Source organism: Mesoplodon densirostris, chromosome 3 (assembly GCF_025265405.1).
Source record: "Mesoplodon densirostris isolate mMesDen1 chromosome 3, mMesDen1 primary haplotype, whole genome shotgun sequence".
In the NCBI taxonomy this organism is placed as follows: domain Eukaryota; kingdom Metazoa; phylum Chordata; class Mammalia; order Artiodactyla; family Ziphiidae; genus Mesoplodon; species Mesoplodon densirostris.
This window is the reverse complement of record NC_082663.1, coordinates 63537546-63559302: the sequence shown is the minus strand read 5'-3', so window position 1 is coordinate 63559302 and position 21757 is coordinate 63537546. Positions and strand designations below refer to the sequence as shown.

General features: G+C 35.9%; 2 protein-coding genes across 2 annotated transcripts in view; both read left to right on the top strand.

Annotated features, from left to right (window-relative positions):
• The window catches only part of AP3B1 (adaptor related protein complex 3 subunit beta 1), a 281724-nt gene that overhangs the window by 35766 nt on the left and 224201 nt on the right, over positions 1–21757 (top strand). Inside the window, exons 2-3 of the mRNA XM_060093077.1 lie at positions 834–909; positions 14683–14757. Of these exons, the coding sequence (XP_059949060.1) occupies positions 834–909; positions 14683–14757 (151 nt within the window). The remainder of the gene's footprint in view (positions 1–833; positions 910–14682; positions 14758–21757) is intronic.
• LOC132485271 (BET1 homolog) lies at positions 16362–16780 on the top strand. The gene has a single exon (XM_060091779.1). It carries the CDS (start codon positions 16378–16380, stop codon positions 16732–16734), a length of 357 nt encoding a protein of 118 aa, XP_059947762.1. The 5' UTR covers positions 16362–16377; the 3' UTR covers positions 16735–16780.

Here is a 21757-nt window from a genome sequence, read left to right as displayed (position 1 = left end):
TTATTTGGGGGAAGTCATATTAAGCAGAAATAACTGCTATTGGTTCTTTTTTTTCTTTAAAGATGTGGACCATTTTTTTTTTAAGTCTTTATTGAATTTGTTACAATATTGCTTCTGTTTTTTTGTTTTTTTTTTTTTTTGGTTACGTGGGCCTCTCACTGTTGTGGCCTCTCCCCTTGCGGAGCACAGGCTCCGGACGCACAGGCTCAGCGGCCATGGCTCACGGGCCCAGCCGCTACACGGCATGTGGGATCTTCCCAGACCGGGGCACGAACTCGTGTCCCCTGCATCGGCAGGCGGACTCTCAACCACTGCGCCACCAGGGAAGCCCTGCTTCTGTTTTATGTTTTGGTTTTTTGGTCCCGAGACATGTGGGATCTTAGCTCCCCCACCAGGGATGGAACCTGCACCCCCTGCATTGGAAGGCGAAGTCTTAACCATTAGACCGCCAGGGAAGTCCTGAAAGATCTTACATTTTGGCTTACGAAAATATTTTAGTGCTGATTCAAGAATTTTAATTATCTCTTTTTTTCTGATGATTATACAAGAGAAATTTTGGGATGAGAGAATCTGTATGCCTCTGATTGTTGATATTTTGCCCAGAATTGAGGTACAGTTCTATATTTTTGTTTTATTGATGGGCTTTGTGACAACATAGCACTTTGATATTATTTGGTAGGGTTAGATGAGAAATATATATTTAATTATAAATAACAAAGTAGTTATATAACATTGTACATCAGGTTATTTCTAATTCTTATATTATTAAAATTACATGTTTTAATACCTGTGTAATGTAAAAATCTAAATATGTAATTTTTTCTTTTGTATAGGAATGAAGATCTAAAGCAAATGTTAGAGAGCAACAAAGATTCTGCTAAATTGGATGCTATGAAACGGATTGTTGGGGTAGGTAAAAGAGTAGATCATTTCGACTTTTGGATAAATGACAAGTAGTGACATATTAAAAATATATATTAAAAATATGTTAAATACCAAACCTACCCTTTATTATTAACTTAAAATTTCCTGTCTAAAATGTTTTGGACGAAGTAATGAAGTGACAGAATTCAGAAACTTGAGATCCTATTCTGTTTTTTCTGTTTTTTAATTTCTGTATCTCTAATATTCAGGTATTTCTTCTGTCAGAGAGTGCTAATCAGTTTGAAGACAAAATAAGATTACATACAACAATATTTTGACTTCCTACAAAGAGTGATACTAATGAGCTAAAGTATTTTTTTTGTCATTTTATGACCTAAAAATTGTGAGCATGCTTCTGATTTTCAAGTTCCATTACTACCAATAGAAATGCTTTATTCAATTTATCAGTGTAGAACTTCTAATGAATACTAGTAAATGTAAGAGCATTTCTCTAGTTTAAGTTGTAATGTAAAATTCAAACAGTGGACTGATATGTTATTATGTAGAGGGTTCCATTGTCAGAGAACTAAATATAACACCATTTCTGATTATATATAAAATCTTACGTAGTTTTGTAACTTGTGTTGGTCTCACTTTTTTTTTTTTTGTATTTGATTGTTTACGTTCACAGTGGAAAAAACTGGCTTAATTCAGTGACTGTTTGATGCTAAAGAGTTCTGCTCGTCTCAGTGGAATTAAATTCATAAAACCTTTCTTATTCTTACTATGCATTTTTCACCACCACTGCTGATTTTGTTTTCCAGAAATTTTTGTATAAGGTCAAAATGTAGTAAATTTGCATAATTGCACAAATAAACTCTACTGTAGTAGGGTGTAAACACAACTGAAACAATATTGTTTTCCAGCAGACAGTGCCACCATGTGAGAGTTTGAGAGTCTGTAGTTTGAGAATCAGGTAGTTCTTCCTTTGCATGACTTTGGTATTTGAATTTCAGTTACCACAGTTTAGTTAAATAACACCAGTCCCCTAACAAGACGGTTCAAATTTCAGATATCGTGGTATATTAACTTAGTAATTGTATAATGTACAAACTTCATCACTAACTCTTCAGTCCACAACTCACTATGTATATAACAAATGTGCATCATGATCAGTGACCAGTAATGTTACTTCTTTCAAAGTTATTTTTAGTGATTGGTCGCTTTGTATATTATTCAGTTTGTATACAGACTGCGAAGCATACAGTAGTGGTCCCTACTTGTTTCCCAGTGAGAAGCCCACTTAACATTTTATAAAAATGGTTAATTAAAAGAGGAATTTGGTCAACAAAGATTAAAATGCAGCAAGGAAATGAAAATAACACTAGAAATGAAATTCAGATAGAATGTAGCTGGAGTTATAGAGAAATAGCTGACTGTGGGAATGGTGACACTGCCCCTTTTTGAGAGACTCTAAATATGTAGCTTGAGGAACTTCAGTAAGGCAAGATTTCAACATAAATGAGGAAAATAGTTGTGATGAAAAGGCCGAAGATATGCCAGAGGAAGTGATGCTGCCCAAAATCTTCACATTAGAGGAACTCCAGGAGATAATTCACAACATTGAAAGTACAAAGGATACAATGTTGGAAGCTGATCCAAACTTAGAAAGGAGTAATTTACCAAGGAATAGAAAAGATGCTTGCTTGGTACTTTTCTTTCTCTTTTTAAAAATTAATCAATTTATTTTTGGCTGCGTTGGGTCTTCGTTGCTGCGCACGGGCTTTCTCTCTAGCTGTGGTGAGTGGGGGCTACTCTTCGTGGTGGTGCATGGGCTTCTCGTTGCGGTGGCTTCTCTTGTCGTGGAGCACGGGCTCTAGGCGCGTGGGCTTCAGTAGTTGTGGCACATGGGCTCAGTTGTGGCTCGCAGGCTCTAGTGCGCAGGCTGAGAGTTGTGGCGCGTGGGCTTAGCTGCTTCGCGGCGTGTAGGATCTTTCTGGACCAGGGCTCGGACCCGTGTCCCCTGCATTGGCAGGTGGATCTTAACCACCGTGCCACCAGGGAAGTCTGCTTGCTTGGTACTTTAAATCAGTGGTCTCCAACCTCTTTGGCACCAGGGATCGGTTTCTTGGAGAACAGTGTTTCCACGGACAGGGGTGGGGTTGTGGGGCGTGGTGGTGATGGTTCAGGCGGTACAGCAATGGGGGGGAATGGTTCAGGCCAGGGGTCCTGTGGCCTGTTAGGAACTGGGCCGCACAGCAGGAGCCGAGAGGCAGGCGAGCAAGCTAAGCTTCGGCTGCCCCTCCCCATTGCTCACGTTACGGCCTGAACCATCTCTTTCCTCCCAACCCCATCCGCGGAAAAATTGTCTTCCATGAAACCCGTCCCTAGTGCCAAAAAGGTTGGGGACCACTGGTTCAGGTGGTAATTAATGTGAGCGATGGGGAGCAGCAGATGAAGCTTCACTTGCTTGCCCGCCACTCACCTCCTGCTGTGCAGCCCGGTTCCTAACAGGCCGCAGACCAGTACTGGTTGGGGGCCCCTGCTTTAAAGGATGAGAATAAGGCGAGTCCATTCAAACTACTCTTGATCGTTTTTTATTTTCCTATACATTTCTGACTGACAGTAATAAGAGAGTTTTAAATGTTTCTACAAAATTTTTAGAAGTCACAGATCCGGGACTTCCCTGGTGGCGCAGTGGATAAGACACCGTGTTCCCAATGCAGGGGGCCTGGGTTCGATCCCTGGTCAGGGAACCAGATCCCATATGCATGCCACAACTAAGAGTTTGCATGCCACAACCAAGGAGCTGGTGAGCCATAACTAAGACCTGGCTCAACCAAAAAATAAATAAATTAATTAATTAAATAAATAAAACTTAAAAAAAAAAGTCACAGATCCATTATAAGTTTTACAGTTGGTTATCAAGATTGCTTTGCATGGTTTCAGCTTGCGGTCCTGCAGGTTACAGTCCTGCACTGCCATCCATTTAAAGCAGGCAGTGCTCTTCATTATTTCATTAAACTTTGGCTTTACATTCCATTAAGGTAAATTATTTCATTAAATCTGAGGATACTATTGAAATTACTAAATATGAAAATGAGATATTTGGTAGTTTTTTCTATATTCCTCTTTCAAACTGATAAATAAAAATTGATATTCTCATAATCTAGACTACTTGACTATTATAAATGTAACTTAAATGTAAATAAACATCATAAAGAAATGTAAATATATCAGGAGATGGGGGTGGTGGTGGGATGAATTGGGAGATTGGGATTGACATGTATACACTGATGTGTATAAAATGGTTGACTAATAAGAAAAAAAATAAAAAATAAACATTAAAAAAAAAAGAAATGTAAATATAGCCATACTAGTAGTTAGTCTAGTAGTTATAGACTGTCTCTCATTAGGAAGTTTGTATAAAGGTAAATTTGGAATTTGATCTTTTAAGTGTAGGAAAATGGTAATTAATTAAAAGTTATTCTGTCACTTTACATAATGTCTTCAGAATCTAGTCATGTTGTCAAAAATGGCAGGATTTCTTCCTTTCTCATGGCTGAATAATATCCCATTTTACACACAACACACATACGGATATATGTATATGTGTGTGTATAAGAAATATGTGAGATATATCTCACATTACCAGTTTACCACCAGCAGTGCACAGTGTTTCCCTTTTATCCACATCCTCACCAACTCTTGTTATTTCTTGTCTTTTCGGTGATAGCCATTCTAACAGGTTTAAGGTAATAACCTCACTGTGGATTTGATGTGCAGTTCCCTGATAATTAGTAATGTTGAGCATCTTTTCATGTACCTGTTGGCATGTTAAACTTACATAATGTTCTATGTCAGTTATATCGCCATAGATCTGGAAAAAATTATTTTATTATGCAAGTGGCACAAATATGTATTTGTAAATTTTCAAATAATATTGAGGTATAAAAAGTAAAAGTTTCATCTTCCAGATAAACTTTAGGATCAAATTGTCAAGTTCTGTTAAAAGTAGTTTTTGGAATTTGATTAGAGTAATGTGGAATTTGTGTATTTCCATCTCCCTTCCCTCCCTTTTTTCCTGTCTTTCAGTAGCATTATATTTATATTTTATAGTTTCTAATCATAAGGATTCTTAAGCATTCCTTGTTAGATTCATTCCTGTGTACTTTTAAATTTTGGTTGCCATTATGAATGGTTCCCTTCGTTATATTTTCAAAATTAATTATTACTGGTGTATAGGAAAACAAATGACTTTTCTCTTCTGGCATTTGGCCTTCTCAGTGAACTCTCTTCTTAGATCTGGTAGTTTTTTGGTTTCTTTGCTTGGTTTTCTGGATACTTAATTACATTGTCCAGAAGTTATGACAGATTTATATTTTATTTTCAAATATTTTTATCTCTCATTTGTTTTTCTCCTCTCTTTGCTTGGATAAAGCTCCACTATGATGTTGAATAGTAGTGGTGGTGGAAGACAACACTATCTTGTTTCTGATTTTATTGGAAATATTTGTAATGTTCTAGTCTTGGTTTCAATATATCCTGCAGAGTTCAAGTAGATATATTTCTGTGTATTTAAGTGATGTTGGATTATAGTTTTCTTTTTGTTCTCTGTTGAGGTTTTTGATTAGGGTCAAGCTAGATTCATAGCATGAGTTGTTATTTAAGCCATCTTGGCCTGCTCCAAGTTTTCAAAGATTTCCCCTCTTGTTTTTAGCTTTTATGTTTAGGTCTATGATCCATTTTGCATTATTTTTTATGTATGGTGTGAGGTTAAGAGCCGAATGCATGTCTGATTTTCCTCTATTTGTTATTAAATATTCCACCTTTTGTTATTAAAAAGCTGTCCTTTCCCCACTGAATTTCAGCTTCAAGTGAAAATCAGTTTACTGTGTGTTTGTTGATCTACATCTGAACTCTCTCTTCTGGTTCATGGATCTTTGTGGGTCTCGGTTTACTTATACCTCACTCATGATTTCTGTAGTCTGTAGAGAAAACAAAGTTTTTTTTCTGTTGAGAAAACAAAGTTTTCTCCATGGCACTACCCTACACCACAGTCACAGTAACTCAACTGTGTTCTCATTTGGCAATAATGTCATGCAAGTGAATTTGCTGATGACTAGCAAAATTACAAAATGAACCCAAGGCCACTTAATCAAGAGTCCCAACAACAAAGAAACCCTAGGAAGGAAGGTCAATGCAGGAGGTTGCAGCTGGCCAGATATGATACCATTTGCCCAGTTTTCAAATAGGAATTTGCTACAACAAATAAAATAAGGATCTCCTCTTAGTTACTAGAAAAGAAAAGAAAACAACAGGTATTACCTATCACCATTCTTTGACCATGAAATTAAAATATTTCCTGAATGTATGATTAAAAGAAAAGAGTCTTTAAAAAGAATATTAATCATTCTTATATGTTCACAGTAGAAGCCCTATATTTGAATTTAAAACACTACTCAGTATTTGCCTAAGAAACACATTTAGACAATATGGCTTTTGACATATTAAAGTTCCATGGGGAAAACTAAGACATCTTTTAATTTTGCTTTAATATCAAACTAACAGCAACTTAAAAATTCAGTAAGAGCATGGTTGGTCTGTTTCAAGATGTGCTTCCAAAATTCAGTCGCCTAGTCTCCTTTCAGGAGAAACTGTTCATCATCACAGATCTTTTCTAACTTAACTTTTGGAGAAGAAAATGGAAAATCAAAGTCATAGCACAACGGTTATGTAAGATATATCCTCCCTCCGGACGCGCAGGCTCAGCGGCCATGGCTCATGGGCCCAGCCGCTCCGCGGCATGTGGGATCTTCCCGAACCGGGGCACGAACCTGTGTCCCCTGCATCGGCAGGTGGACTCTCAACCACTGTGCCACCAGGGAAGCCCTGTATTTCACTTTTAAACTAGCAGTTATTGTTTGCTCATTTCTTTTTTTATGAAATAACTAATAGTTATTTTTCTTGAAATTTTTTCCAGTGAAATATTATAACAATCATTTGTTCACCTTCACTTCTGTCCAGTTTTTAGTTCGATTTCTAGCTAGCACCATATTTCTATGTGGGAGCTTTAAAAATTATTTTTAAAATGTTATGTTCATATATGCACATGTATGCATCATTTCAAAACATCTGTTGGGTGGAAGTAGTTTGCTAGAGGTCAATTAGCAGAATATTATATTGGCTTCAAAATTTCTTGGATTTTTAAAAATGTAATTGTCAATATTTACATTTCTCTGCATAATTTAGGTTTCATGAGCCCTGAATATGGGGTTTTATCACCTCATGATTACAGAGTAGTTTTAACACCTTAGCTTCATAGTTAAAAACCTTTAAACAAACAAACAAACAAAAAAACCTTTAAACATTTCTAAATTTTAATCTGCCGAAATTTTAAGTGTTATGTATTTGTTTTAACACATTACTTTCTAATATATATCAAAATGCTGGCAGTGCACATCTGGCTGTCTTTCATAGTCGGTAGTCCTACGAGTCAACAGAGCATCTTGTCAGCAATATCTACTAGAGAGAAACCCTAATGATAGTTTCAGTTCAGTTTATTATCTTTCTTTGGTAATATCTGAGGCTTGTTTAGAATCATGGGGAAATGTTTCCAATGGTTCATATGTTGAATAAAGTCTCATGTATGCCAAAGCATGCTTAGGGAAGAAAAGCTACCTACTTCAAAATCTTGTGGTCACTTATTACACAGCAGGACTCAAGTTGAAACATACATATGTTATTTTTCTTGATATTTCTGAAAAATATCTGTCTAATGTTTAAAGCACATGTTTGTATTTTATCTTGGCCTGATGAAATGTGAACTAAGAATATGAAATGTATTGCTTCATATAGTGAACTTGTAATAAGTGTTTTAGCTAAAATACTGATGACTTGATTATAGTCCTTGAAAGAATGGAATATCTTGGTGTATTGAAATCTTTGAAGTATTTTCTTTTAGTAAGTGTTGGATATTAAAGGTCTTTCTCAGATTAATTTGCTTGTCTTTGTAGTTTTGGGATAATGAGCAAATCTGAACCTTTCTTTGATAGATAAAATTCTTAAAATTCCTAATTAGAGTTATTGAGCTATATTATTTCATAGCCATATATGTTACATGGTATTTGGTTGGATATTATTGACCCTAAGAAAATTTCAAAGGTAATTTCAAAGGTAATTTCAAAGGTCTAGATATTTTTGTTTAATATTTGTAAAAAAAATAAAGCCAAATTCAAATGGTATATTATTGTTGTAGAAAAATTTTGAGAAAGTCCATATAAGAAGAAGAAAATAAAAACATGCGTAATTCTTACTGTCTTGAGTTAATGATTATAATAAACATTTTGGGCTAAGTCTTTCTAGACTGATTGCCCATCCCTTGTTCTCTTTCTCCCTTCAACAAAAATGCTTCAGTTCTGTGTATACTTTAAAGGATTCAACTTGTGGCTCATGTTGGCATCTTTTTTTGTTCTTAGGTTGGAAGTTGTTTAAAGGGTCAAGTTTTTTCTGCCATGCTAATATACATCAGGACCAGTTCCTGGTTAGCAGGCCTGAATTTTTACTAGTGATGTAATGCCTATAGAACCTGTTTTTGCTTCAGAGTACTTTCTGGGATAGAAGTCAAGGGTCAGTTCATTTTCTATTTCTCTATTTATTCTTGGGGGCTGATTCTTAAGAGTTGCAGTTGGGTCTGAAAATTAACTGCTGGTTTGTAAATTAACTAGTAATTATTTATAAAGTAAAAATGCTGAATTTTCTCCCCATCTGTATATCTGTAAAAAATGAAGCTAGTTGAAATTGTTGAGAAAGTAAGTGCAATTTCTCCTCTTTATCTTGCTGAGTTAAAAAAAGATTAATGCTTTTTAACATTAATTATGTTTTTAGATCTGAAGTTTTGGGGAGGGAGCCATGCTGTGTGGCATGTGGGATCTTAGTTCCCTGACCAGGGATCAAACCCGTGCCCCCTGCATTGGAAGCATGGAGTCTTAACCACTGGACCGCCAGGGAAGTCCCTAGATCTGAATTTTTAGATCTAGATTATTATTCAGTATTTAAAAAATAACATGAATAACATGAAAATCATCATTGTAATATACCACATTAACAGAATGAAGGAGAAAAAACAAGTTTATTTTAATGATACAGAAAAAGCATTTGACAGAATTCAACACCCTTTCAGGATAAAACACTCAGCAAACTAGGAATAAAAGGAAGCTACCTCAACATTTTAAAGGCCAAATATGAAAAATTCACAGCTAATATCGTACTCAGTGGTGAAAGACTGAAAGCTTTTCCTCTAAGTTCAGGAACAAAACAAGGATGCCCACTTTTACCACTTCTATTCAACATAGTATTGGAAGTTTTAGCCACAGAAGTTGGGTGAGAAAAAGAATAAAAGGCAGCCAAATTGGAAAAGAAGTAAAATTATCTTCATTCACAGACGACATGCTTTTATATTTAGAAAACCCTAAAGAGTCCACAAAAAACTTTTAGAACTAATAAACAAATTCAACAAAGTTGCAGGATACAAAATTAACACATAAAAATTAGTTGTGTTCCTATATGGTAACAGTAATCAATCCTAAAAGGAAGTTATGAAAACAATCTCATTTATGGTAACATCAAAAAGAATAAAATACTTAGGAATACTTACCCAAGGAAGCAAAAGATTTGTACCTTGAAAACTAAAATGTTGCTGAAAGAAATTAAGACACAAATAAATGGAAAGATGTCCCATGTTCATTGATTGGAAGACTTAATATTATTAGGATGTCAGTATTCCCAAAATTATCTACATATTCAGTGCAGTTCCTATCAAAATCCCAGGGATGTTTTTTGCAAAAATAGAAAAATCTATCTTAAAATCATATGGAATCTTACTGGACTCTGAATGGCCAAAACCATCTTGAAAAAGAAGAACAAAGAAGTCTTACACTTTCTGATTTCAAAACTTACTACAAAGCTACAGTAATCAAAATATGTGGTACCAACATAAAGACAGACGTATAGAGAGACATATACACACAATAGAGAGCCTTAAAAGAAAACCCTCACTTATATGGCCAAATTATTTTCAACAAGGGTGCAAGACAATTCAGTGGGGGTAGAATTTCCCCAAATGGTGTTTGGAAACTGGATACTCACATGCAAGAGAATGAATTTTTAGACCCCTACCTCATACGATATATATAATAAGTGAAAAAATGAATCAAAGACCTAAATGTAAGAGCTAAAACCGTAAAGCTCATAGAAGAAAACATAGGTTAAAAACTTCATGACACTGGATTTGTCAAAAGATTCTTGGATATAACATCAAAAGGTGAGCAACAAAAGAAATAATTTAGACTGTGTCAAAATTTAAAAGTTTGTGCATCAAACGACACTGTCAACCAGTGAGAAGGCAACCCATAGAATGGGAGAAAATATTTTTAATCATATATCTGATACAGACTCTCCAGAATATATAAAGAACTCATATAACCCAATGACTAAAAACAGCCCAATTAAAAATGGGTGAAGACTTAAATAGACATTTCTCTTGTTTTATACATAGACATTTCTCTTGTTTTATACTTCAGTAGTGAGTAATATTAGGGCCACTTATGATTGGATGGTAAGTTACGCTAGGGAAAGGGATATTCTATATCTACTTATTCCCCACGTAGTAACTAATGGGTAAATAGTTGTTTTCCAAAATATATCAAGTGAACCACATCATTAGAAATTTGTTGAAATTTCTGTCATGTGTATAGTGTCATATCTGGATATCTTTTTTTTTTTTTTTGGCCACAAAACGTGGCATGTGGGATCTTAGTTCCCTGACCAGGGAACAAGCCTGTGCCCTGCTACAGTGGCAGCATGGAGTCTTAACCACTGGGCTGCCAGGGAAGTCCTAGTATCATATCTGAAATAAAAATATCTTGGGTTGACTAAATAGCAGAATTGATATAATAGAAGAAGGAGTCAAAAGTTGAAGACAAATCACTAGAAATTAGTCAATTCTTAGAATAGAGATTAAAAAGGAAAGAGATGAACAAAGCCTCAGGTCTTGTTGGATGATACCAAAACATTATGTCCATGTAACATATATTTTTTAGGGTGGAAAAAATACTTGAAGACATTATTGCTGAAAACTTCCCAAACTGATGAATGACTTAAATTTATAGATGAAAGAAACTCAATGAACCCCAATCAGGATAAACTGAATGACTAAGTACTGAAAGAAAATAATTGTTAACCTAGAATTCTCTATCCAGTGAAAGAATGAAGATGAATAGAGACATTCTCAGGCAGAAAAAAATAGTAGAGTATTTCTAGCCGATCTGCTTTAATGAAAGGCTAATGGAAGTTCTCCAGGCTGAAGGGAAATATGTGATGGATTTTGAGGGAGACCAATAGAAATGGTAAATATCTGGTAAGCATAAAGGACTAATTTTATCCTCCTAAGTATCCCATTGTCTGAGAGGTTTTCGATGGATGTAGATATAAAATATATGATGGCTATAACATAAAGAGTAGTGGGGAGATCAGATTAAAAGGGCCTATATGGTTGAAAGGTTTCTACATTTTATTTGACCTTGTGAAATATTAACTCTAAGTAAACTGTGGAAGGTTTGACATATCTTGACTTACCTGTCTATATGTATCTGTCAACTGTGTTTGTGCATCTATGTAATTATCTGGTAATCTCTAGAAGAAGAACCAATAAAAATTATACAAAAAGATATAGCCAAATAGTCAATATAAAAATTAAAATAAAAAAGAAAATTTAAATGATTAAATACTAAAAAATTTCCAAATAATGAGGGTAACAGCAATCAGAACAACAAAACACAGGGAATAAACAGAAAACTGATAATAAAATGGTAGACCTGAATATAACTACATCAATAATTATATTAAATGTAAGTGATCTAAAGTCACCAACTAAGAGAGACTGTCATATTTGATGAAAATATCAAGATGCAACTGTACGTTCTCTAGGAAAACCCCACTTTTAATATAAAGGAATAGATAGATTAAAAATATAAGGATAGGGCCTCCCTGGTGGCGCAAGTGGTTGAGAGTCCGCCTGCCGATGCAGGGGATACGGGTTCGTGCCCCGGTCTGGGAGGATCCCATATGCCGCGGAGCGGCTGGGCCCGTGAGCCATGGCCGCTGAGCCTGCGCGTCCGGAGCCTGCGCGTCCGGAGCCTGTGCTCCGCGACGGGGGAGGCCACAACAGTGAGAGGCCCGCATACCACAAAAAAAAAAAAAAAAAAAAAAAAAAAATATAAGGATAAAAAAATATATGCTGTGCAAACACTAACCAAAACATAAAACACAGCAACTCCCACCCTTACCCTAGCACTTCCCATTTCTCCTGCAGTTCTTTATCTTTCTCCATAGTACCCTTTTTACCACCTCACATACTATATTTGTTTATTGTCCCTCACCCTCATTAAAAGGTCAGCTCCGATGGGTAAAGACTATATTGTTCACGGTTGTATCCCCAAGGCCTAGAAGAGTCCCTGGCATGTAGTATCCTCTTGGCAAATATCTGTTGAATGAATTTGACTATAGGTTTTTTTTTTCTCCCTTGTGTATTAACATCTTTTTGAATAGCATTCTGTAGAATAAAGGTGGGGAAGCCTTGGAGTAGGATATCATAGGACAGGATCTCTGACTTTAGGTAATGACTGAATGACCGAAGGAAGGGGCCCTAGAGAACATTTAATCCCTCTCTTCTTATTTTACAGATGAGAAAATTGTAAAAGTCATATAAAGATACTTCAGTTGCACTATTTTGTGAACCTTCTTTAATACTCAGAAGGTTTCACAGAATACTCAAATAATTTCACAGGTAAAAAATAGAAAATGAAAAGACTAGTTAGTATTAGAGTGTTCTAAAGCTGTCATGTAGAAAGGTCTTCTGAGATATTGTTAACTGGGATTATTGTTGTTTAAAATGTCACATAGTATTTATAAAACAGTTTTGTAAATTTATAAAACTAATGCCTTCTACCTTTTTAAGGTAGTTTCTTAGATATGATATATAATTCATAAAGATCCCTTTTTTTAAAATGGTATTTTAGATTTTATATATATATTTACTTAGTTTTTGATGTGGACCATTTATAAAGTCTTTATTGAATTTGTTACAATATTGCTGCTGCTTTATTTTTTATTTTTTTGGCCCTGAGGCATGTGGGATCTTAGCTCCCTGACCAGGGATTGAACCTGCGCCCCCTGCATTGGAAGGCAAAGTCTTAACCATTGGACCGTCAGGGAAGTCCCAAGATCTCTTTTCCAAAAAATTATCCTGTAGTTAAAACTTTATTTTGTGGCTGTCAAAGTCCGTACTATTAAAAGACATAAAGATATATTCTGGGAATGAGAGTGAAGGAAATGGAACTACAGGTAGACATAAAACTGAAATAAATAGAAATAAAAGGTAACACATAGGAAATTCTAAATGAAAAACGTAGATTAAAAAATTCTAGAGGAAATTAGGATTGGACGCCATAGTGGACTAGGTGTTAGGAGATGGCTCTAGCAAGGGAGAATGATTAGAATTTGATGATACTCTAGATGGAAGGGTAGAACTTAGAAAAGTAAAAAGAAGTGGGTTGGGGGCATGATATGAGCACCAGCATAGAGGAGCCACAGAATGTGCAAGAAGTGAGTAGATCAGTTTACTTTTATAATGACATTGGTGTAGAACAATAATGGTTGATGAGCTTAAAAGGGATGTTAATGCAATTAAGTCATTTGAATAGTAAATGAAATAGTTTGGACTCTTAGGCAGTCAGGGGCTTTTGAGATCTTTGAGGGGGAGCTGACGTGCGAAGTGGTAGTTTGAGCACGTTAAACTGTCGGTGATGTACGTTATGGACAGGAGGAGATTGTCGGAAAAGTCCTCTGTTGGTGACATTGACCTGTACTAGGATAGTAACAGGAGAAAGGGATTAATGTGAGTGTGCTAAGAATTCACAACAGGACCTGGTTACTGTGTAGATGTGAGGAGAGACCAAGATAATTTCATGGTTTCTGGTATCTGGGAAAATTGGTGGAAATGGGAGATTCTAGCATGAATGCCATTTTATCAGGAAAAATAGGTTTGGTTTTAGACATAGCAAGTTTTGGATGAGAAAGACATCTAATAATGTTCAGTTAGAGAAGTGGAACTAGGGCCTAGAGTTAGGGCTAGAGTTTGGGGAGTTGATCCCTGTAGAGGTAGGAGTTAACATATTGCGGGTGAATGAAATCTCAGGCGTTTCAGAGATTGTAGAACAGTGTAGCCTGAAAAGATGTTGGTGCACAGAACTTTAGTGGGGAAAGGAAGAGGACCTGGTGAAGGGAACTTTGAAAAAAATGGTTGGAGAAGTAGGGGAATCTATAAAAAGAAAGCCGAAGGAGAAAGAATTATTGTAGTTTGTTTAAAATAACATTCATTCTCCACTCCCACCCCCATTGCAAAAGCATTACATCTTTAATGTAAGAACTTGAAAAATAAAGAAGAGGACAAATATTTAAAAAGTGTTTACAACACCATTAGCCAGAGAAAACTATTGTAAATATTATGTCTTTAAATTACTGTTTCTTCCTTAATATGTCTATGTGTATTTATATTGATTCCCAAGAGATTGTTTGTTCTTTGCTGCAGATAGTTGGAATAAATAAAGTGACTGAAAAAGAGTTGTTTGTTAACTCTATAGCTTATTTGTTTCTGTAGCTTATCTTCTAAATATTTAATGTATGTAGAATTTATGTTTTGTTTTCAAATGACTAATTTTAAAAAAGTTTCAGTCCTAATATTCCACTTTTATTCTTCAGATGATTGCAAAAGGGAAAAATGCATCTGAACTGTTTCCTGCTGTTGTGAAGAATGTGGCCAGTAAAAATATTGAGGTACTGTTTTGCTTCATAATTTTCATGATTCCTTTTGTTGTGAAAGAATCATATACTTTTCAGTTACTTTGAAACACAACATATTATAAGATACTTGTGTCACTAGATTTTCCATACAATTACAATGTCCATAATCTTAAATAGGTGAAATAGAATACAAAGTAGACAATCTTAGCTTTGGAATTTTGGTGGAGAATATGAAAAGTAAAATTGAGATTAATTCACCTGGGTGAAGGGTGGTAACTTGCTGAATATTCTTAGAAGCCAGTTTAGTTGAAATTCTGCTCTAGGGACTTAATTGTAAGATACCATTATGCCCAGTGAAACAGACCTAAATTCCTGCAGTATCAGGGCAGGGATTGAACCCAGGTGTTGTAACTCCAAATCTAGTGCTCTTCCTGGAGCATCTTAATTCTGATAGACCTTGCCTCAGTATAGTAGGAGGTGAGCAGAAGGCAGGATGTGGTGGGAGCCTTCAATTATTGGTCCCTGTATAGCCTTGTACATGGAATTTGAAACAGAGGAATTCACAGAACTTTGAGGCCAAGGTAGTTAATGTTAGGTCACATGGACTAATGACTTCTAATAGAGTGCAAAAGAAAAATATGAGCCAGTGTGGAAACCATTGAGAAAGATGAGTAGTATGAAAAGTTCAATGAAGAGAATTAGAGGTTGATCTGAGCAAATGCCTTGTATTTCAAAAGAACAGAAGGTTGTAATGAAGATTGAATGGCCACATCTGTCATGAGACTCAACTTCAACTGATGTTGGGTAGTGATTGTCTGGGGGTATGTTGGAAGTGTTTTTGAGGAGGGTGTGTTTACTCAGTAGGAAGTGGTGATATCTGCATGAGAATGAAAATGCCAGCACACATGTTTCATATTTGCCCATGCTAGCAACTGTGAGCATCAAGAAATAAGCCTAGTCCTCTTTTTCTGTCTGGTAAATTTGGGAGAAGCAGCAGTCTCCACTGACGAATATTTTCAAGGACCTGGTGACATCAGGGGCAGGTTGTTTTAGGTGGAGGGAAATGGAGTATAAGTAGTAGAAATTAAAGATAAAGGGAAGTTTTTTCACATATAATCTAGTATTATTAATATTACTCTTGAAGCTGTACCTCTTTATTCTGTAGGTGCTTGCTCTAGGGGCTACAATATATATATTTAACTTACTACAGTCTACCACTAGGATTTACATACACATTTTTAAGTTATCACTGTCTAGTTTCAAATAATTATACCCCTTCGTATATTCTTACATCAGTACATTTCTATTTGCTCCCTCCAGTCTGTTCCCATTTTATGCATTTTACTTCTAAATATGCTAAAGCACCCTAAATACATGGTTATTATTATTATTTATTTTATTTTATTTTTGCGGCACGCGGGCCTCTCACCACTGTGGCCCCTCCCACCGCGGAGCACAGGGGACGCGCAGGCCCAGCGGTCACGGCTCATGGGCCCAGTCGCTCTGTGGCATGTGGGATCCCCCCAGACCGGGGCACGAACCCGCGTGCCCCGCATTGGCAAGCGGACTCCCTACCACTGCGCCGCCAGGGAAGCCCCCATGGTTATTATTTTTACTTTAAAGAATCAGCTTTTCCCCCGCTCCTCCCGCAGGATGAGGCGAGCAGGCCTGGGTGAAGGAGTACCTCCTGGCAACTATGGGAACTATGGCTATCCTAATAGTGGGTATAGTGCCTGTGAAGAAGAAAATGAGAGACTCACGGAAAGTCTGAGAAACAAAGTAACTGCTATAAAATCTCTTTCCATTGAAATAGGCCATGAAGTTAAACATCAAAATAAATTATTAGCTGAAATGGATTCACAGTTTGATTCTACAACTGGATTTCTAGGTAAAACCATGGGAAAACTGAAGATTTTATCCAGAGGGAGCCAAACAAAGCTGCTGTGCTATATGATGCTGTTTTCATTGTTTGTCTTTTTTGTCATTTATTGGATTATTAAACTGAGGTGATGCAAGTAACTGTGAGTTTGGAACTTGTTCCAACTTAACGGCTTGGAGTACCACTTTAGTAAAAAAATCAGCATCAAAACATTCCTAAATTTCAAATAATACCATGGCTTTTTCCATCAAAGATTACTGAATTTTACTTGTTTTATAAATCACATTAGATAATACAGTGCTCTTTGAATACTGTTTCTTAATGATTCCTTTTTTTGCCCCTATTTTCAGGGTATTGAGATGTTATGAGGTCAGTCTGGCCCTAATAAGTTTTTTTCCTGTTTTTTGCTGTCAGGTTAAATAGCAGTATAATATCCTGTTGTTACCATAAATGCAGGTTTACGTTCCACATAAAGAAACTTAGTGGGAAAATAACAATGCCTGGAGAGCCTTGTGCTGAGCTCTTGAGGTGGTGAGAAAGTTTGTGATGGATGGTGAATGTATTTTCCTGAACTGTCATCGCCCCTGATGATGTACTCTCCTTTCCTCCTTTATTTGGTTAAAATTGTAGGCTGATTTCTTTTTACCTACAGTTTTCCTAATAATTTTTGATGATATGATTCTTCTTCCGCTTCTGCCCAAGGACCTCATTCTTTAATAAAACTTGTTATTTTGGCATATTTCTAGTAAGGTTCAAAACAAATGTGTACCCGTATAGTTGTCATTTTCTATTAACTTTATATATATACCATTGACTTGGCTTATAGTAGTTTTATGATTTTAGCTACTTAGGCCATTTGGTTATCATTTATGACAATAATGTGAAGCTAAAGTAATTGCTAAGCTCTTAATGGAAATAAAATGTTCAAGAAAAAAAAAGAATCAGTCATCTTTTTAAAAGATTATCAAAACATAATTAACATGTTACAGACTTCTCACTTTTAAAGTGTACAATTCAGTGATGCATAGTGTATTCACAGAATTGTGCAATCATCACCACCATCTAATTCCACAACATTTTTATCACCTCAACAAGGAACGTTATATTCATTAGCAGTTACTCCACAACACCCCCTGGCCCTAGGCAGCCATTAATTTACTTTTTGTCTCTATGGATTTGCCTACTCTGGGCATTTCATATAAATTGAGTTATACAGTATGTGCTTTTGTGTCTGACTTCTTTCACATAGCATAATGTTTTCAAGGTTCATCCATGTCATAGTATGTATCATTACTCTATTGCTCGTTTTTTGCTGAATAATATTCTATTGTATGGATATACTGCATTTTGTTTATTCATCAGTTGATGGACATTTGGGTTGTTTCCACTTTTTGGCTCTTGTCAGTAATGTTGCTGTAAACATTCTGTAGAAGTTTTTGTGTGCACATATGTGTTCATTTCTTTTGGATATATACCTTGGAGTGATATTGCTAGGTCATAAAATAACTTTGTGTTTAACATTTTGAGGAACTTCAAAACTGTTTTCCACAGCAGCTGTAACCATTTTATTTTATTTTATTTTATTATTATTATTATTTTTTCAGTACGCGGGCCTCTCACTGTTGTGGCCTCTCCCGTTGCGGAGCACAGGCTCCAGACGCGCAGGCCCAGCGGCCATGGCTCATGGGCCCAGCAGCTCTGCGGCATGTGGGATCTTCCCGGACCGGGGCACGAACTGGCAGGTGGACTCTCAACCACTGCGCCACCAGGGAAGCCCAACTGTAACCATTTTATATTTCCATCAGCAATGTATGCGAGTTCTGATTTCTCCACATCCTCACCAACACTTACTTTCCTTTTTTTAAAGAAAAATTGTCTGTCTTTTAGATTGTATACTGTAGTGGGTATGAAGTGGTATCTCACTGAAATTTTGATTTACATTTCCTTAATAGAAAATTGTTGAGAATCTATTGGCCAGTTGTATATCTTCTTTAGAAAAATGTCTATTCAGATCCTTTTCCCATTTTATAATTGGGTTGTTGGTCTTTTTATTGTGTATTTTTAACAGTTTTTTATGTATTCTGAATACTAGACCCTTATCTGATGTATGATTTGCAACTATTTTTCTCCTATTTTGTGGGTTATCTTTTTATTTTCTTGATAATGCCCTTTGAAGCACAGAAGTTTTTAATTTTGGTGACAGCTATTGATATATATATATATTTTTGCTTATGCTTTAGATGTCATATCTAAGAAACTGATGCTTAATTCAAGGTCACAAAGATTTACACTTGTCTTTTTTTTCTAAGAGTTTTATATTTTTAGCTTTTATATTTAGGACTGTGATCCATTTGGGGTTAATTTTCGTGTATGGTGTCTTCATGAAACTACTGATCTGCTTTCTGTCAGTATAGTTTTGTCGTTTCTAGAATTTTTTATAAATCAAATCATACAGTATAGAAGCTGTTGTGCTGACTTCTTTTACTTAGGCTACTGAGATTCATCTGTGCTGTTTCATGTGTTCATGTTTTGTTCCTTTTTTTTGCTATAATATGGATATTTCACAGTTTTTAAATTTACCCATTGAAATACACTTGGGTCGAATAAAACCCTATTTATGGGCATATATTTTAATTTTTCTTGGGTAAATACCTAGGCTTAGATGTGTTGCATTGTCTGGGAAGAATATGTTTAGTTTTTATAAAATAGTACCATGTAGTTTTCCAAAGTGGCTGTGCCCTTTGCATTCCCACCAGCAGTGTGTGGAGTTCCAGTCAGCTCATATCCCTTTCAACACTTGATCTTGTTAGAATCTGACTTCAACCGTTTTGGTGGATGCGTAATGGTGTTTCACTGTGCCTTTAATTGCATTTTCCTGATACTTTGTGGTGTTGAGCATCTTTTCATGATCTTTTTGATCAGTCGTAAAACTTCTCTAAAATATCTGTTCAGATCTTTAACCTATTTTTAATTTTTTTGTTTAGAGTATAAAAATTCTTTATATATTCTGATACAAGCCTTTTGTCAGATTGATGGTTATTTACTATTATTTATTTTTCCTAGTCTGTAGCTTGCCTTTTTGTTTTCTTAATGTCTTTCAAAGAATAAACGTTTGATTTGATAAAGTACATTTTATCAGTTTTCTTAGTTATACTTGAGGCTTTTTTGTGATCTGCTTGATAAATCTTTGCCTAACCTAATGTTATGAAGATTTCTCCCAGTTTGTTCTAAAAGTTTAAATAGTTTTAGCTATTAAATTTTGCACTATGATCCATGTCAGGGGAGAATCCCAAGACTACTCACAGGTTCCCTCATTCTTTGGGCTAATCCACAGGATCTCAGGTTATAGTCAGATTCATAGCTATGACTTATTACACTGAAAAATGCACAACAAAAATTAGGTACTGAAAGAGGTGCGTGAAGTGAAGTCCAGAGAAAACCAGATGCAAGCTTCTAAGAAGCCTCCCCAGTGATTTTCCCTGTGACATTCGATTCCTCCAGCATCACCTCTGACAAAATGTGTGAAGTGTGTCTACTAGGAAAGTTCATAAGAGACTCAGTGCCCAAGTCTTTATTGGGGGCTGCTCGTGTACCCATTAACTGGCTAGCATATTCCAGAATTGCAGACTATCAGAAAGTAAGCACATGTTCAGCATAAACCATATTGTTTTTATGTAAACCACTCTTATCAGTTAGGGAATGGCGGCAATACCTCTGAAGTTCAAGTTCCCAGACAACAGTCAAGGCCAACTTTATAAGTAGGCTTTCTAAGGATAGCAATCTCTGGCCTACTGTTTTAACTCTTTACTACAGAATCATTTCAAATTAGATTTTAAAAAATTAAAGTATAATTGACTTACAATATAAAATTATTTTGAGGTATACAGCATCATGATTCGATATTTTTATACATTACAAAATGATCTTGACAATAAAGTCTAATTACCATCTGCTGCCATACAAAGTTATTACAGTATTATTGACTATATTCCCTATGCTGTACATTACATGACTTATTTATTTTATAACTGAAGTTTGTACCTCTTAATCTCCCTCACCTATTTCACTCATGCCCCCCTGCCCCTTTCCCCTCTGACAACCACCAGTTTGTTCTCTGTATCTGTGAGTCTCTTTCTATTCTATTTGTCCATTTGTTTTGTATTTAGATTCCTTATATATGTGAAATCATATGGTATTTATCTTTCTTTGTCTGACTTATTTCACTTAGCACAATACCTTCTGGATCCATACGTGCTGTTGCAGATTTCATTCCTTTTTATGGCTAATATTCCATTGTGTGTGTGTGTGTGTGTGTGTGTGTGTGTACACACACATCTTCTTTATTCATTCATCTATCGATGGATACTTAGGTTGCTTCCATATCTTAGCTATTGTAAATATGCTGCAATGAATATAGGGATCATGTATCAATATCTTTTTGAATTAGTGTTTTTGTTTTCTTCGAATGTATACCTACCTAAGAGTGGGATTGCTGGATTGTATGATAGTTCTATTTTTAATTTTTTGAGGAACCTACATTCTGTTTTCCACTGTGGCTGCACCAACTTACAATCCCACCAACAGAGCACAAAGGTTGCCTTTTCTCCACATCCTCACCAATACTTGTTACTTGCTGTCTTTTTTTTTTTAAGTTTGTTTGTTTATTTATTTATTTATGGTTGTGTTGGTTCTCTGTTGCTGGGCACAGGCTTTCTTTAGCTTTGGAGAGCAGGGGCTACTTTTCATTGCAGTGCGCGGGCTTCTCACTGTGGTGGCTTCTCTTGTTGTGAAGCGTGGGCTCTAGGCACGCGGGCTTCAGTAGTTGTGGCACACGGGCTCTAGAGCTCAGGCTCGGTAGTTGTGGTGTGTGGGCTTAGTTGCTCCGCAGCATGTGGGATCTTCCAGGACCAGGGCTCAAACCCCTGTCCATTGCATTGGCAGGCACCAATAACCTGTGGTGCGTAACCACTGCACCACACCACAGGGAAGTCCTTTATGTACTTTTTAAAATTCTTTTTTTAATTGAAGTATAGTTGATTTACAATGTTGTGTTAATTACTGCTGTACAGCAAAGTGATTCAATTATATGCACACACACACATAAATATACATTCTTTTTTTTAAATATTCTTTTCCATATGGTTTATCATAGGA

Excerpts from the sequence above, each read along its gene's own strand:
- LOC132485271 (XM_060091779.1), top strand. The coding sequence starts at position 16,378 with ATGAGGCGAGCAGGCCTGGGTGAAGGAGTACCTCCTGGCAACTATGGG.